A 16,997-nucleotide genomic window follows, 5' to 3' on the forward strand; every position below is an offset into this window, starting at 1 on the left:
CCGAGCGCGGCCGGCGGCGGGCGGAGCGGAGCGTGGCTGGGCCGGGCTCAGCATCCTCCCCCCCGGGGCCGCCTCCGCCCGCAGCTCCCCGCGCCGGCTCGTTATTATTAATTAACAAAAAAAAATAATTAAAAAAAAAAATCCTCCCGTTTTCCCTATTTCCGTGGGGTTTTTGGCGGTGATGCTGGCGGCGGCGGCGGTACCGGGGGGGCCCGCTGCGGGCTCCGCGGGGCAGGCAGAAGGCGGCGGCGGCGGCCGGTTCAGCGTCCTGACGTGGGAGCAGGTGCAGCGGCTGGACCAGATCCTGGGCGAGGCCGTGCCCATCCACGGCCGCGGCAACTTCCCCACGCTCTCGGTGCGGCCGCGCACGATCGTGCAGGTGAGGACCGGGGACCCCCCCCCCCCCCATCCTCCCTCCCCCCCCGGGACCGGGGGAGCACTGGGATGCGGTGGGGTTGGGGTGGTGGTGGTGGGAGCTGAGCACCCTCATACCGGTAGGGATCCCCCTGGGACCACCCGGGTCCCCCCCGGTACTTGCAGGGACCTCCCCCGGTATCGGCAGGCACCCCCCCGGGGCGGGTGGAGCAGTTTTGCCCCCCCCGGGACCTGGGGAGCACCGGGACACGGTGGTGGTTGGGGCTGGGAACCCCCAGGGAGCACCCAGGTCCACCCCCCCGGTACCGGCAGGGACCCCCCCCTTGAGCAGGCAGAGCCTTTCTGCCCTCCCCCCTGGTGCCTTGGGACCACTGGGATATGGTGGACTTGGAGTGGCTGCAGTGGGCAGAGCCCCCTTGGGACCCCTGCTACCAGCAGGGATTCCCTGGGGCAGGCAGCACCATTCTGCCCCCCCCTCCCCCCAGTGCCTTGGGACCACCAGGACATGGTGGGATCAGGGTGTTGGACAGACCCCCAGGACCTGCAGGGCCCTCCCCGGTACCTGCAGGGCCTCCCCCTGTTGCTCCCTGCCTCCCAGTTCCCCCCCAACCCTTGGATACTGGGCACCGGGGGGGGCAGCCGGTGCAGGGGTGACAGCCCCAAGTGTCCTCGGGGTCGTGGCACGCTGCGTCCCCCCCAATTGTCGTCGAAGAGTTCCTGTTAGTTCAACCATAAAGCAATAACTGCGTGTAATATTCAACTGGCCGTGCAGCTCGGCTAACGCTGCTGCATATTCATGGTTGGGAGGTAACTTCGTGCCTCGGTAATGACTCATCAAATGTAAAAAAAAAAAAAAATCGGGCATGCCGGCTTCTAATTAAAAAGGCTGCTCACGAAGCCACGAGCAAACCGGCTTCACAATAAACCGAAGGTGAGGATTCGGGGGCCTCGGCTGCTGGGGGAATATTTCTGCCTGGGAACGAGCGAGTGACGCTCGAGCCAGGCTGACTCCAAATTCCTCGAGTTCCTGCTGCATCTGCTGGGGGCAGGAGCTCTGGACGCCCGTGCTCCCGAGGCTTTATGGCCAGCAGAAGATGGGAGCTGACCCTGAAATGCTGCCTTAGGGATGGGAAGGGCTGGAGAAGCCCGGTGTCCTTAACCACCCAACGCAGGGCAGCATCGAGTCTTCCCCCGGCGAGCTGGATTGTTTGGGCTGCTGAAGCTGCCCAAAAGGATGCTGTGGATGCCACCGGCACCTTGAGACGTGGCGAGGGGCTGCCCCCAGTGTTTAGGGCTGACTAACGACGTGAGCAACCCCAAAGGCACTTATTTGGTACGTGCCCGTGGCTCGGGCTGCGGTGGTCAGGGACAGGGCTGGTGAGCGCCCGGCTGTCAGAGCCAATTAGCTGACCCACACCCCAGGTGGGGTGCTGCTTCGGGAAGCAGGTCAGCAGCTGCCTAACCCCCCAAATATCTCACCCCCAGGGGGGAGAGCACATACCTGCACCCCCTGCAGCCAGGGAGTGACTCCAGGTGTGCTTTGCATTGGGGCTGGGGGCGTTCATCCCGGGGGTGCTGGGGCTGTCTGCTCCCCCTGCAGCTTTTGGACCAAATTGGGGTGGTTTTCCCCCTCTGGTGGGAGCTTTCCCCTCTTCCTCAATAGTTCTCGTGTAGGCAGAGCTGTCTGCCCAGGGTCATGGCTCTGGAGGTCCTGAGCCTTGCCCGGGGAGGTATTAAGCAACAATCTTGGACTGCGGCTGGAAAATTAATCTGGATTGAGATCTTAGGTGGGACCAGCACCTGGATCTGTACCTGACGCTTGTCACCGACGTCCCATCTCCCATTAAGCCTGGCAGAACAAACCCCTTCCAGGCAGCACCGTGGAGCTGTGCCTGGGTGAGCAGCTCAGTGACTGCCCAGCTGGCAGCGGTGTCCCACCAAGAGCTCACGAGGATCAGCTCCGAGAGCCGCTCTCTGCGTGTAGGAGTAACCCAGCGCCTTATCTCAGGAGTAAATCTGGTTCTCTGCACTGCCTGCCTTGCAGAACAACCGCGTCCGTGGCTGCGCCGGGGGGGGCCCCCCCCCCCCACTGGGGACTTCCGACAGCAAATAGCTCACTGGTTAACTGGTGCCTGGCATGTGACCATCGCCATCGGGCTGGCCACGAGCCCAGGCACATTTCCAGCCCCAGCAGCAGTTCCTAATGTCAGGGAGCAGTGGGGAAATGCCAGCAGAGTAGCTGCATCAGGAGATTTCGCAGCGCCCTGAACTTAGGGTTTAACAAGTTAGAGGGGGGGGGGAAAAAAAGCTCCCCAATCCCTGCCGAAACGTCTCCTCCCTGCACGGGGAGCTTGCTCAGGGACTGCCTGCTGGAGCCCTTCACCCCCTGCTGCTTACAGACCAAGCTCAGGGGCAGTCCTGCTGCAGACCCAATGCTCAGCATCCCCCAGAAGAACAGGGCTGAGCCAACTCGAGCTCCTCGCCGAGGTTTTGCATTTCCATGGGGCTCCTCGAGCCAGGACAGCCTCGCGGGGCTGAGTAGCCTGGTCAGACTGGCTTCTCAGGAGATAACGTCTCCATTCCGAGCCCAAGCTTGGGCTCTTTCAAGCTCCAGCCATGCAGGATGAGGCTCGCAGGGCTCCTGGTGGCGGGCGATGGCTGGGGAGGGACATGAAAGTGGTGGGACAAGCTTCTGCAGGGGGACGTGAGCCTCATCCCCGGGGATCGCTGGGCTTGGTGACACTCAAATTACAGGCTGGTGTCCAGAGCGGTTGATCTTATGGTCTTGGGGTTATTTCAGCCTCCTGCATGTTAAGTAATCGGGCGAGTGATTCAGCGCCGCGCTGAACGAACAAAGCTCTGCAGGTAGGGTGGGTGTGCCAGGACTGAGCAGGCAGCATTAAAATCAGGGAAGTAACACCCCGAAGATGAAAGCTGCCTCCTGTGCTTGATAGCACGCCAAGTTCGGCACGAAGCTCTGACACACTGGAAATTGTTAGGATACACTTACTAGTTAGGACACGAACTCGGAGACACCTGGCTGGGGCTTTCGGAGCAGCTCGGGCGTTTTGAGTTGCTTCTGATGAGTGCTGACGGGTAAAGGGATGGCTGGGATGGGTGAGTGCCCTGATTAAATCTGGTCCTAGAGGAAAAGCTGGCTGCTCCTTCCCTGGGTGAGCAGGGGTTGGTTTAGGGAACAGCTCACCCTCAGCCAGGGGAGGAAGACTCCCAAGAGCTGCTCTTGTACACCAGGAGCCCCCAACTCAAAGGAGTGAGTGGGACCCGCCAGCAGCTGGGGCTGGGTCTCCCTGAAGGCTCTGGAAGCCTTCCAAAGCGACCTATTTCTAATGGATTCGCTTTTTATTTTGCCGTCTCGCACTGGGGTGACCCATATAAGCAGAGGGAGCCAATCCCGCTGCTGTAGCGGGGCCGTTCCAGGAACGCCCGCCTGCTTCTCACCACGTTTCTCTCCGTCTCAGGTTGTCCGTAGCCGTCTGGAGAAGAAAGGAATCGCGGTGCATAACGTGAGGCTGAATGGCTCAGCAGCTAGCCATGTCCTCCATCAAGACAGCGGCTTGGGGTACAAAGACCTGGACCTCATCTTCGGCGTGGATCTGAAGACCGAAGACGTCTTCCAGCAGGTGAAGGACGTGGTCATGGATTGCCTGCTGGACTTCCTCCCAGAAGGCGTCAACAAAGACAAGATCACCCCCGTGACTCTGAAGGAGGCCTACGTGCAGAAGCTCGTCAAGGTGTGCAACGAGACCGACCGCTGGAGCCTCATCTCCCTGTCCAACAACAGCGGGAAGAACGTGGAGCTCAAGTTCGTGGACTCTCTCCGACGGCAGTTCGAGTTCAGCGTGGACTCCTTCCAGATCATCCTGGATTCGCTGCTGCTGTTTGGGGAGTGTTCAGAGAACCCCATGGCCGAGAACTTCCACCCCACGGTGACCGGGGAGAGCATGTACGGGGACTTCGAGGAGGCCATGGAGCACCTCCGCAGCAGGGTCATCGCCACCAGGAACCCCGAGGAGATCCGAGGCGGGGGGCTTCTGAAGTACTGCAACCTCCTGGTCAGGGGGTTTAAGCCCAAGTTGGAAGTGGATATGAAGGCGCTACAGAGGTACATGTGCTCCAGGTTTTTCATAGACTTCTCCGACATCGGCGAGCAGCAGAGGAAGCTGGAGTGCTACCTCCAGAGCCACTTTGTTGGGATGGAGAGCAAAAGATATGACTACTTGATGACCCTCCACAGGGTGGTCAATGAGAGCACGGTCTGCCTCATGGGACACGAGAGGAGGCAGACCCTGAACCTCATTGCCATGCTGGCTGTGAGGGTCCTGGCTGAGCAGAACATCATCCCCACCGTCACAAACGTTACCTGCTACTACCAGCCAGCTCCCTATGTCAGCGAAATAAACTTCAACTACTACGTGACCCACGTGCAGCCCTTCCTGCCTTGCAATCAGTCCTACCCAACGTGGCTTCCCTGTAACTGAGCCGGGACAAGCTTCAGGGGCTGTCCCCCGAGGTATTTCCTTGCCTTGGGGAGCGGGGGAGGGAGTGGGGGGACCCTTCCCAGGACTGCACCGAGAGGAAACTTTTCCTGGACTCTTGGCTCGAGCGTCTCGTTCCTGGGATGGCTGGGACGAGACCTGTCTGCTGTACACTGTGATGGGACGTGCAGTGTGATGGAAGCTAGACGGCTCGGACGTTTACGGGGAGACTCGAAGGCTTCTCGAATTCTGTGGGCAACGGGGGGTGGGTGTGTGTGTGGGGAGATCGTAGAATTACAGTAAGGTAGAGCTGCACTGCCCTGAAGCGAATCCGAATTATCATTTTTTAGCGCAGGAGGTGTTAACGGGAGTGCAGACTTGTGGTTTCTGAAGACAGAAGCCAGAGTGGCTAATTCCTTTGAAGGACCAAAGAATCCTGTTTAAGTGCCTGTAACAATATGAACACAACTGTACTGTAAACCTTTTTTTTTTTTTGCAGGGGCTGGCATCCCAAGAGCTTGAGTGGGATGCCCCGAGAGGAAAATATTTCTGTTGGGGAGGGAGGGTCGTGAGATCATTTCTAGTAGCCTCGCTGAAGCAAGGGTGGGATTGCAGGTTACGTGTTGCTGAGGTTTTGGGCATGGCTTGCTGCCTGTGAAGGACCAGCCGTAGCAAATAGCTCTCAAAGCTGAGTTGTGTAAACAAGGGTGGGCTTGTAAATGCCTAAAGCTTGGGGAGGGGGGTGGGGGGGGGGAGAGGGAGGGAAGTGCATGGTGGAAAATGCTGTGCGAAACAAGGCAGCAGGGACCTACCCGTGAATTTATTGAAGCTCCCCAGTCTGCAGTGCCAAAACCTAATCCCTAAAGGATGAGGCAGATCTGTCCAGGAACCTGCCCTAGGCTGCTGTACCCAACCGTGGATTTTTTTTTTTTCTAGGAGAATTTGAAATGCTGTTTTCTTTTTTGGCATGCAGTGTGGTTTTAATGCACAAAGCCAGAGGCCAGCTGGGTTATCTGGGAGGACGAGGCTTGTCCTTGAAGCACAAACTGGTTAATGAGCCCGTTATCTCCAGCTGTCGCTGTGCTGGGGGCTGGAGCCTGTGTCCTTCTAGGAGAAGAGCAGACCTCTTCCAGGATCTCTTCTCCCAGGGCTGGGATCTTCCCTCCTGTCCCCAAAACAGCCTCTTCCCAGCTGAGTGATCCCACGCGTGAGCCATCGATAGCATTTGAAATTCATTCTCTAGCTAGAAGTGGAGACTGCGGGGCTCTGTGCGAGAGTCGGTTGGCCTTGGGGGGGGGCGGAAAAAAAAAAGTACGTCTTTTCTGAACAAACCCTCTCGTGTCTGGAGGGCTTGGCTCTCGGTCAGACGTGGCTTTGAAGCTGCTGGGTGTCCAGAGCACAAAGTCTCCCTGAGATGCCTGGATTGCGGGGCCCGCTCTCGTGGAGCATCATCTCAGACTTAACTATGCACGGGCGGAGGGGTGGGAAGGCGACCAGGCGCTCCCTAAAATGCTGCTCCGGGACCGCCGTGGCTTCACGGTGCTCCCTCCGAGGCTAACCTACCCGAGTTACCTGAGTGTCTCTACTAACTTGTTTCTTGGTTTGTGTGACACCTGTACTAGCCGGGCAGACCGAACGCTAATAAAGTCTAGATACTTGGAATGCCTTTAGCCAGATTGCCACGTTTTTTGGGGTAGGGGTGGGGAGGGGATGCTGTTGGGGCTCTCGCACTTAACACCGACTAACTGACCAGGTCTCAGTCGCTCCAGCTCAGCTCCCCGGCCGGTGAGCACCGAAGAGGAAGCGCCGCTAACAGAGTGGGTGCCGCAGGTCTGAGCCCGATCCTTGTGGCAGGGGCTGAGACTTTGGTGCAAGGTAAAACTGCTTTCAGGGCTGCTTTGGACATCCTGAGTACACCCCTGTATGGCTCCATACCCCCTTTGTGGCTCCAAGGGATGATTTTTCCTGCCTTTTAAACCTCAGATGGACATAGATGACATGTAGCATGCTTCTTTTTTTTTTTTTTTACAGGCTTCTTACTCTCTACCCCCAAACACAGATGCACTAAACTGAGATTCCCTCCTTCCTGGTTAAGATGTCAAAAAATTAAAAAAAAAAAGAAAACCCTACAGCCAACAGCTCGACAGGGCGACTTAACGTTGAGATTGCACTTTTTGGTTTATGATAGTGTGTGTGGTGGGACTCTTGTGAATGGGTTGAATCCGAATTTTCTCGATCTTGCAGTGATACTGTGCTGCCTCCTGTGAGGGGGCGACGGACGATTCCAGTAGCTTGAATGGCACTTGATTTGTTTTAAATGTTTTTTTTTTTCCTACACCTGTATCACTTGTCATGCGATGGGCTTGACATAGACTCACTAGATTCTTTAGAATCTGTTTCAAATAAATACAGTGTATTCAAATCTCTTGGATTTTTCTTATTTTGCTTGTGCAGCAGGCCGGGGGGGTGCTCCCTTTGCTGCCCCTACCCTGTGAAGAACCAGGTCTGAACCCATCCGTGGCCGTGGAGGAATCGGTGCGGGCACCCTGGGCTCCTGCTTCCCCATCTGGGCAGCGAAGCCTGGGAGCGTGTAGCTGCTGGCAGGCTGCTCCATGCCGCAGGTTTCTATTTATAACGCTGCTCCTCAGTGTCCTCTGCTCCTGGTGGCTCCTCAAATTGCTCGTGGCCCCATGGGCATCCCGCTCCCTTGGTCATCTGAGGTCCCTCTGGCTGGGGTGGCACCAGGAGATGCGCCTAGGGGGTCCCTTTTGGAAAGGTGGGGGTGAGGAGCTCCAAAAGCCTTATCTCCCCCAAAACCTCGGGTCCTGGTGCTTGGGGCAGGCTCCCACCCTGGCTGGAAGCTGGGTGTGAGCTCCTCTGTGCCTGGCTGCCCTCCAGCCTCAGCTGCAGTTTCACTTCCCCGTGCGGAGCTACAGGCACTTCTGGTTCCACCGCACCAAGCAAGCTGACGGCATGCCAGTCCTTGTTTGGGACGAACTTGCTGGCTCTGCTTCTCCAAATTCTGGCAGTCCTGGGGCTGAGCTTTCCCCCTGACATCGCGTTGGGGTTGTTCCTGCAGGGTTGGCACGGGGACTGTCCCCACCCCTTGCTCAGGTAAGGCGCTGCTCCGGGAGCTCTCCGCCTTCCCTGGCCCTGTGTATGCCGAGATGGGACGATGTTGCCTTCCCCAGGTGTCCTGTGGGCAGAGCTGACCCCAAAATACTCGGTTTGTTGGCTCCTTCCCCTGCCAGCAGCAGGTCCTGCGGGGTGGCTGGTGCTGTGCTGGGGGATAAGCTCAGGGTGTGTGACCCCGAGCAGAGCAGCAAAAGCCCTGACAGCGTCGGCTGTCATTGTTGGGGCGGATCAGGCTATACAAAGGGACGGTGGTGGAAAGTACTAGTTGTGGTCAGAAAGGAGCTCTCCGTGTTTACAGCTGAGATTTGGATCCCTCTTTTGTTAATTGTCAAATAAAACCATATTTTTTTTTTCCCTCACGGCCTGTATCTTTTTTTTTTTTCTCTTTGGACAGAGGGTGATGGACCGGCGCCCTGAGCACCTGGTGTAGGAGACGAGGACTGCGTGGTGCTGGGCACTCTGCAGAGGGGCTGTGCGGGCAGCTGGGCTGTGCTGGGGGCAGGCTTGGTGCCGTGCCTGATACCGGAGACGTGCTGAGTGCACGAGGAGCTCCTGCTGCACTCCTGGTGCCCTTCCCACAAAAGGAAGGGGAGCGTGGAGACCTTTGGCTGCCGGAGGTCTCCGGGGAGCCGCGGGCGCTCCGTGTGCTGAGGCTGCCCGCAGGCTGGGTTTCCCTTGGGCTCGGGGCTCTGCCCCTATTTTTAGACCCTTGGTGCAGTGCCCGTGTTGGGACTGGGCTCTGCTTGGCTGTGGCCTGCAGCTCGGGCATGGAAGAGCCCGCTGGGCACCTTGGAGCATGTTGGCACTTGCCCTGGGGTGCAGCTGGATGGAGGGTGCCTTGGTGGGGTGGTCGGTATGATGGGGTGGCCTGCAGTGTCATGGTTTATTTGCAGGGCCTTACAGCTGCAGGACAGCCTCCTGCAGCCTTCCTCCTGCAGCCAGGTCTGGCCAAGCCCCAAATCAGCGAAACGTGAGGAATTTGTCTCAAACCTTCCCATGGCAATCCTGTTCCTCAGCTGCCACCGCTCTGCTCGGCACCGGGGGTGGCACCATCCCGGTGCGTGCTGGTGGCTGCCTCGGGGCTGTACCTCGGGCTCTGATCAGCCTCTCCCGGGGCATGCAGGAGCTTCTGTCCGCCCGCACTCCTCCGCAGTAGCCGCTGGGGCAGCGCGGGTGTTAACCGTGCTATTTGAGAGCGTGCCGACCGCGAGAACAGCCTGTCTGTGCGGCTCCTCTTGCCATTTATAGCTGTGTTTGGGCGAGCCAGCGCACGGACCCTTGCGCTCCGGCGCCTGGTGCCAAGCACGAGACAAATGCTCCATTGATACGTGCGGACCCGGAGGGCGGCGGGGCCGGCACGGAGCTGAGCTGCCGCGGGATGGCACCGGGGGCCGGGGAGCAGCCGAGCCCCCCGGGAGCGAGGGCGGCTCGGGGCGAGAAATGTGTGGTGCGTGGCTCCGCTGAGCCCTGGTATCTTATCTGCTGGCCCTGGTCGCTGTCTGCCTGAGGTCCTGGTTTTGGCTGAAGGGTTGTGAATGGGATTTCAGCTTCCCTCAGCGTCGGTTTGGAGGCGGGGAGCGCTTTAAAGGCTTCTTGTCCCTTCTGTCTGTGGAGTGTTCAGATAGAGAAACAGCTTGGTGCAGGGCCTGGCGAGGAGGAGCAGCAGGCCCAGCGCCTCGACTTGTTATGAACAACCTGGAGCTGGGAATTCAGCTGCCCCCTTCCCTCGGGAGGCACCACGAGGAGCCACCAGCCGGCACGGAGCAGCTCGCCCGCTCCCCAGGGCCAGCAGCCCGGTTTCCCGAAGCACCCACGGGCATCCCCACGGCTGCTCTCCGTTCCTCTCCTCTCGCTTCAAGGCTCAGGCCGCGGCACCCGATGGTGCTGGCGAGCACAGCACCCGCTCCCTGAGCACAGCACCCCTTCCCTCCACCCAGCACCTGGGCACAGCCCTGCCCAGCCGCCGGTGCCAGCGTGTAGCAACTCGACAAATGTGATTGAAATCATCCGCTGGCATCCAGCGCTATTAAGGGGATGAGTGACAGCCCTCGCCGAGTCATGTTTTCTTGGGAAAGGAATAAAAGAGATTACCCGCAGCCTCCAGCTCTTGCACAACGGAGCCGGGAGATGCGGCGGGGCTGGGATTTGGGGGGTCTGTGCGCCCCCTGCCCCAGCCACTGCTCGTCCCTAATGCAGAAATAGCGGAGGGTAGGGGCGAGGAGAGGTGGGAGCGTGGTTTTGGGGACAGGCATTGGGCTGGAGCAGCGCCGGCGAGGTGCAGGGGGTTATCTCTCTCTCTGCTGTGCAAGAGACAACATGCATTCTTACTCCTCAGGCTCCCATCGTTCTTCCAGAATCTCGTAGCCAAGAGTGGAAGAGCCGTTCCCACATCGTCCCGGCCAGGGAGCGACGTTTCCCTTGGGTGATGGATGGGAACACCTCCCCGACGAGAACGGCTTTGCCCTGCGTGCCCCGCTGTCCTGGGCTCAGCACCGGGGGCGGTCGATCCTTGCCCCGCGCTGCCACCACGACATATTTACCCTGCTTATCTCGCCGCTATCAGAACCCGGCTTCAGCAGGAGCAGTGTCACCCTGCCTTCAAAGGGAGAGCGCCAGGCAGCGCGTTTCCCCGTGGCGTTGGTGTGGCCTACATTTTTGCCCGGTAATTTAACGAGGGGCTGGCTGCATCACACCCCGGCTGGCCCTCCTCCCTCTCCCCTCAGCGGCCGGGCCGGGCCGGCCGATTACTGCAAGCATCCCTCCGCTGATGTGCAATTACAGGTCGCTTGGTCTCGAAATCCTGGCTGAATCCGCATGGCCGCGGCGTGACTCACGGAGCGACTGCTCCCCTAATGGATCCTGGCTGCATTCCTTCGAGGCTGGACGTAAGGCGAACGTGCCACTTACTAACCACCCTCTTCCATCTTCGTCAGCGCAACGGGTCGAGCCTGTTTCTTCCCCTGCCCCTCCTCTGCTGGGGCAGGGAGGGCTGGAGCCGGCCCTAAACGCTGCAATTTGCCCGGCGTGAGCATCGAGGGCGTGATTCCCCTCAGCGGAGGGGTTTCCTCGCTGCTGAGCCAGGATTCGGGGAGCAGCCTCTGCTCCGGGAAGGGAGGATCTCCTGCCTGCGTGTATCGTAGCAGGTGAGCTCCCAGGCAGTGCTGCCGTCCTGGGAAAGCCAAAAATGAGCCCTAAATGGGGGAGGTTGTAGGGCAGGAGGGGCGCAGACAACCTCCTGCCATACACGATGCCCACGTCCTCTGCAGCTCCGGGGCTGCTCCGACCGCAGGCAGCTCGGGGACTTTGCGATGCTGCCGAGGGAAGGCGGCCTTTGAAGCCCAGGCTCTAATTTGGGGCAGGATTCAGCTGTTCCAGCTCCCAGGCATGTCAAGGCCGCCCGTGACTGCGGGCGCAGCGTGAGTAAGAGCATCCTCCCCATGCTCCCACGTCACGGCCAGCCCTGGGAGGGAACCTGCACCCTCCAACTCCCCTTAGTGGCCAGGGAATCAGAGGCAGGTGGCATCACCGAGGGTCAGCCCTAATAATGATGATTACCTGACCGTCGCCATGCCCATGACTTGTTTTATCCAGCCAGGCTGTGCCAAGTGTGGCGTGGAGTGACCCCGACCCGCCCCGAGGGTGCCCCGTGCTGTGCCGGGGCGAGAGGAGAGCCCGCGCGCTGGCTGAGCCTGGTTTACCCCATGGCAAAACCAAGCCCTGTCCCTTGGGCTGTTTCTTACGGGGCAGCATCTTACCCACAGCCCCAGGTCAGCCCCAACCCCTCCAAACGCCAGCACCCACCCCAGCTCCCCGTGCCCGCAGCATCTCCCCATCGCAGCGTGCAGAAGCTGCAGGGTCCCCGGGTGCTGGCACGGGTGGAGGAGCCTGGGCTCATCCCCCCCCCCGCACTCATCACTCACAAAAACCTTTGAGAGCCAGGATAGTGGTGTTATCCTCTAACTGAGGGAATCCACCCTCTCGTTAGCCCCGTTGTTCCCTCCTCACTGCGTGGTGCAGGGCTGGGGGGGTGCAGGGTGAGCCCGCCACTGCCCGGCGCTGCGGCACCGAAGCTGTTTGGGGTTTTTCTCTCTTTTATCCACAGGTCACCTCCAGGCTGCTGAGGGGTAAAACATAAATGTCTGCACCAGGGTTTCTCCTCCACAGAGCCATCCACAGGCACCGCAACGTCCTGAAAGCAGCGTGGCTGGGATGAAGGAGGGGGAGGTAGCAGCAGGGATAGCAACAGCCTCTGTCCCCTACACCCCACGGAGCAGTGACCGGGCTGTGCTGGGGGCACCGCCGAGCCCATAGGACCCCACAGCTCGGCCCCACACCAGGGTCTGTCCCGTGCCAAGCAGGGATGCTCCCCTGGCAGCTGCCTGGAGGGTTTGCCAGGACGGGGAGGATGCTGAGACACCCAAAGGGCTCACACTGCATGAGAGCTGCCACCGCTCACCCACCCCGCGGAGGAGTCAGCGCCTGCCCCTTCGCAGTGGAGCACGCTGCAGGCACAGGGCTGGCACCTTCCCCGCGCTGCGGCTGATGACCTGAGCTGCTTTCTGAGAGGTGCCTCGGTGCCGTGTCCTGGGCAGGAACCCAAAGGATGCTCCAGGACTGCGGCACGGGGAAGTGGCGGGGCAGAAAGGGACAGGAGGCAAAACCAGGACGGGACGGCAGGAGAAGACAGCAGGAGAGGCGTTGTGCGTCTCACCCGCGTGGAGCAGAGCCCGGCCCTGGCTGGACTTGGCCAGCCCAGCCCTGCAGACTGGAGCGGGTCCAGCTCGATAAGCTGCGTGTGGCGGGGCTGGGCCAGCGCTCTCGGGGCCACGTCCAGGGACCGCTTGGCCGTGGGACAGCGCCGAGCCCATCGCCGCGGCTCTCCCCTCACCGCAGGACGCTCACTGGGATCTCCCCCCCATGTTCCCCCAGGTCCTGCCGTGTGGGTACGCCTTGCAGAGCCTCCAGGAAGGATCGAGGAGTCTGCTTAGGTTGGAGCAGCCGTGTGAGTGCTGGATTTCGAGCTGCAATGTGGACCGAGAGGGTATCTAGCAGTGGGGGGCATTAAAGGATGCCCCGAGCCGCAGCTGTAGCCCGTGGGTGTCTGAATTGCTGGCTCAGCTGGCTGTGTTCCTGGAGGAATGGGGTGCCCAGGGGTGCCATACACGAGGCTTTGGGCATCAGGAAGGGACACGGAGCTCGGCTGAGCCCGAGGCCACCTCCTCTCCTGCCTCATCCCACCAGCACCCACAGCTCCCTCCAGCCTGAGGTGCCACGCGTGGCTCGTCCTGCACCCGGGGGTTGAATCGTCCTGGCAGGCGCTGCCTTTTCAGCCACCCAGTGAGGCTGGAGGGGACGTGGCTGCCACCAACCTGTGGCCGTCCCAGGGCCCAGCGATCCGGCACGGGGACAGCCGGGGGAGCAGCACCCTCCCGAACTGGCCCGGGCAGCCCGGGGAGTCCCCACGCCGTGTGTCACGCCTCGGGAAGACGCTTTAATTGCCCCCTCGCAGGAGATGGGCTGGAAAAAGGAGGTAATGAGGAGCTGGGCGCTTTGTGATATCCATCTGCCCCTCTCCAGACGTGGCTCCGGGAAGCTGTGCCGGACGGATGAGAGAAGGACCCGGCTGTCCCTGCACCGTGTGCCATGCTCCAGCCTGCTCCTACCAAAATCCAGCCTCTCCCCTCCCATGTAGGGGTGCTCAGCCATGGGACACACCAGGACAAGCACACGGGCTGCATCCTTGTAGGGTTTTTCGGCAGGTCCAGCTCCATGCCCTGGGATGCTCTGAGGTTGCGCTTGGCTCCCCCACACTGTCCACAGGCACCTCGCTGCTCGCTGGGGCTTCACAGCCCCTCGAGACGCTGCTAGCAAAGAGCTCTGGGCGCTCACCTCTCGCAGCACCAGGAAAACCCCAAACCTGGAAAGCAGCAGCGATAAGGGGCCGGCAGGAGCGGCCGCAGGAGCGGCAGTGTTTGCTCGCAGCGGCACTGTTTGGATTTCTCCTCGGAGGCTCGGCCAGCCCCAGCTGGAGCAGAGCTTGACAGCAGGTAATAAATCCACCTGGCCGTGCCCTGTTCTTCGAGTATTTCAAGATTACAGCAACCTTTGTGTCCTGGCTGCTTTCTCCCAGCCAGAGCTCTGCGCACAATCCGGGAGATTAGGGCAATTTCGCGTTATTTATGTACATAACTCCGGGGTTATCAGAAGAGCCTAGGAGAGGGAGATAGCACCATTAAAATAGCTTTGGTTTATAAGGCAATTATAAGGCTCAGTTGACGGGTTTCTAAAATGCACGAGCCACGGCGAGCGCAAACACTGGGCTCGTTGCTGCCCTCGGCATGGGCTGCAAAGCCGAGGGGACGTTGTTATGGGTTTCACCGGCTCCGTCGGCCGGATCGCTGCCCGCTGCGATGGGCCGGGCTGGTAGGAGGACAGAAACAGGCTGCTTGGATCCCGCACCAGCCAGGGCCAGTGGCTAAGCCAAAAGAATTTGCCCTTTCAGATGCAGTTTTCCGCTGGAAAAATGAAACTGGGGGTGTTTCCAGGCTTCGAGGTGGTGGCCACGTCCGTGGTTACCCCTCGTTCCTGAGCACTGGAGGTCACACGTCAAGCACTGCTCCCAGACAGAGGGAGAACTTCTCTCAAGCTTTTAAAAGGGGAAAAAGCTGGGGGAAAATCAACACTGAGCCCGTTTCAGAAGAGCCATGAAGGGTGTCCGGGGGTCTGTGGTGCCCAGCAACTCGACGAGGCCGGCGGGGGCTTGCTCCAAAACCCTCAGCGGGAATTTTTCCCTCTGACGTGCCAGGCTGTAGATCAAACCCCGGCTGACCTGCGGGGCTGACAAAGGGACAATGGTCTCTGGGGTTTGTTTAATGTCCCCGGGGCTGGGAAGGGACGTTCCTGGCCTCCCGACCTCCCTTTGTTCCCGTGCTGACCGCTGTAGCGCGGAGCCCCGGGCACGGGCTGCGGTGCCCTGGGGTTTCTGTGCTCGGTCCTTGTCAGATGAATGCCGCGGGGATGGGGTGCTCCTGAAGGGGTTTCAGTGCTTTTTAGGATTGTGGGCAGTCCTGGAGCATCCCCAAAATTAGAACAGGGCTGGGGCCCCACTATTCTGTCCCCACAGCTCAATGTGTCCCAAAATATGGGCACAGAAGCCACCAGGACGGGCTGTGAGGAGTCCCCCAACCTCTCCATCGGGGCTGGGTCTGCCCGTACAGGGGTGGCTCTCCAGAGGAGGAGGATGCTGGCACCACCTGGCCCTGGACCTGTCCCACCAGACCACGGGAGGAGGCTCTTTTCTGCTTCTCAACCCCCTTTCCAGTTTGAATTCTTCATCCCTCTGTCCTCCTGCCAGCAATAAGAGGAATTGCTGCAAGCTGGGCGCAGCCCCCCGAGGTTTCTCCCTCCTACCCCTGCAAAATCCCACTACAATTTCAGGGCTGCCCCAGCGGCTCCCCCAGAGCATCGCCCACAGCCCTCCCTGCAGCTGCCCCAGGGACTTGTTTCACACCCCGGCTCGGGTTTATCCACGCCACTGCCTTTTTTTTTTTTTTTCCACGATGGCAAAAGCAGGGGGACGGCGCGAGGGCATGCAGGGCGGAGGGGAAGGCTGTTTGCTTTGCCTGTCGGAAGGGAAAGGGCAGAAAGCAGGCAGGAAAATAAACATGGCCCCAGCTGGTTCGTGCCGCGAGAGCCCTGCTGGCATCGGCAAAACTTCCCATGGAAATTGGTCTTGCTGGGTGATAACGCCTCGCCCCCGGCCCCTCGTCCTCCAGCTCTCCTCACCCACGTCCCATGGGTGATGATGGATGCGGGGAAAATCCCTCGGGTGGCCGGTCTGAAACCCGGTCTGGGGGCTGCTGGTGCCCCTGCTTGTGTCCCCGGGCTGTGCACAGGGATCGGGATCGCATCTGGGCACAGGAGACGTGGGGCAGGGTCCCAGTTCTGCTCTGGGCAAGCTGCTCGGCTTTGCCTTGCCTCAATTTCTCCGTTTTTCCCCCTATATTTTTTTTTTTTGCATCACCCCAGAGAGCACACCCTGCAGCTTGCAAGCTGCTCGGTTGTGTTTTGGCCCCCCAGGGGACAACAAAGCTGCCCCTTACATGGATCCAGTGAGTTACCAGCACAAACGGGCTCTCTGGGGATCCAAACCAGGCACCACCCCGTGTCGAGGCTTCCTCCGGCCACAACCACGAAACAAATCGGAATTAGGACATTTGTTCCACGAGGAGCCACCGCAACGACCCAGAAGGAAAAGGTGAAGCCCAGAACCATAAAAACCAATCCCCTGGGGGCCAGGGCCGGGGTGGGACGGCTGCCCTGCGGGACCCCTGCCGCGTCCATCCCCCCCGTGCGCGTTGCTGCTGGCAGCCGCGGGCAGGAATGCTTCCCGCTGCCGAGCAGAAGTGGAGGCAGGAATTGCTGGAATAGCGACAGGCTGAGTAACAGCGCTAACTTTATTCTCCGAAACAAAGGGCAGTGTCCCAGACACCGAGGGCTGTTCCAGCTCCCGGCGGCCGGCAGCGCGGAGGCCAGGGCTGGGGAGCGCCGGGAGAGCGCGGCGAGCCGCGGCTGCCGGCGGCGGAGGGGCCCCTGCCCCAAATTCCTGCTCTGAAACCTCCCTGCTCCCACCGGCGAGCCCTCCTGCTGCAAGGGGAGCTGGAAGCGTGTTTGGAAGAGCAAAGGAGGGTTGGAAAATAGCCCAAAGGGCTGGGGTTTCCCTCCGAGACCACAAAGTGGATTCCCAGCCCTTCCCTCTGCTGAAGTCTCGCTGGGTTTTGGAGGGGTCCCAGCACGGAGCGGACACCTGATGGCCCTGAGCTCTCCGGGTGCTGTGGGATGGGCACTGACATCCCCACCGCCCTGCTCTGTCCTTCCTCTGAGGATTCCCAGCCCTGTGGGTGCTTTGGTGAAGGTAGAGGAGGAGGAGGAGGAGGAGGAAGGTCCCATCCCTGGGGCCATGTCCTATGGCCCAGCTGCTCTCTCCCTGTC

General features: G+C 60.3%; 1 protein-coding gene across 1 annotated transcript; it reads left to right on the forward strand.

Moving 5' to 3' along the window:
* On the forward strand, positions 1-7,293 carry TENT5B (terminal nucleotidyltransferase 5B). The gene is made up of 2 exons (XM_035345751.1): positions 1-379; positions 3,855-7,293. Exons 1-2 carry the CDS (start codon positions 182-184, stop codon positions 4,872-4,874), a joined length of 1,218 nt encoding a protein of 405 aa, XP_035201642.1. The 5' UTR covers positions 1-181; the 3' UTR covers positions 4,875-7,293.
* Positions 7,294-16,997: the final 9,704 nt, after the last annotated feature.

This window comes from Oxyura jamaicensis, chromosome 23, assembly GCF_011077185.1.
Source record: "Oxyura jamaicensis isolate SHBP4307 breed ruddy duck chromosome 23, BPBGC_Ojam_1.0, whole genome shotgun sequence".
Lineage (NCBI taxonomy): Eukaryota > Metazoa > Chordata > Aves > Anseriformes > Anatidae > Oxyura > Oxyura jamaicensis.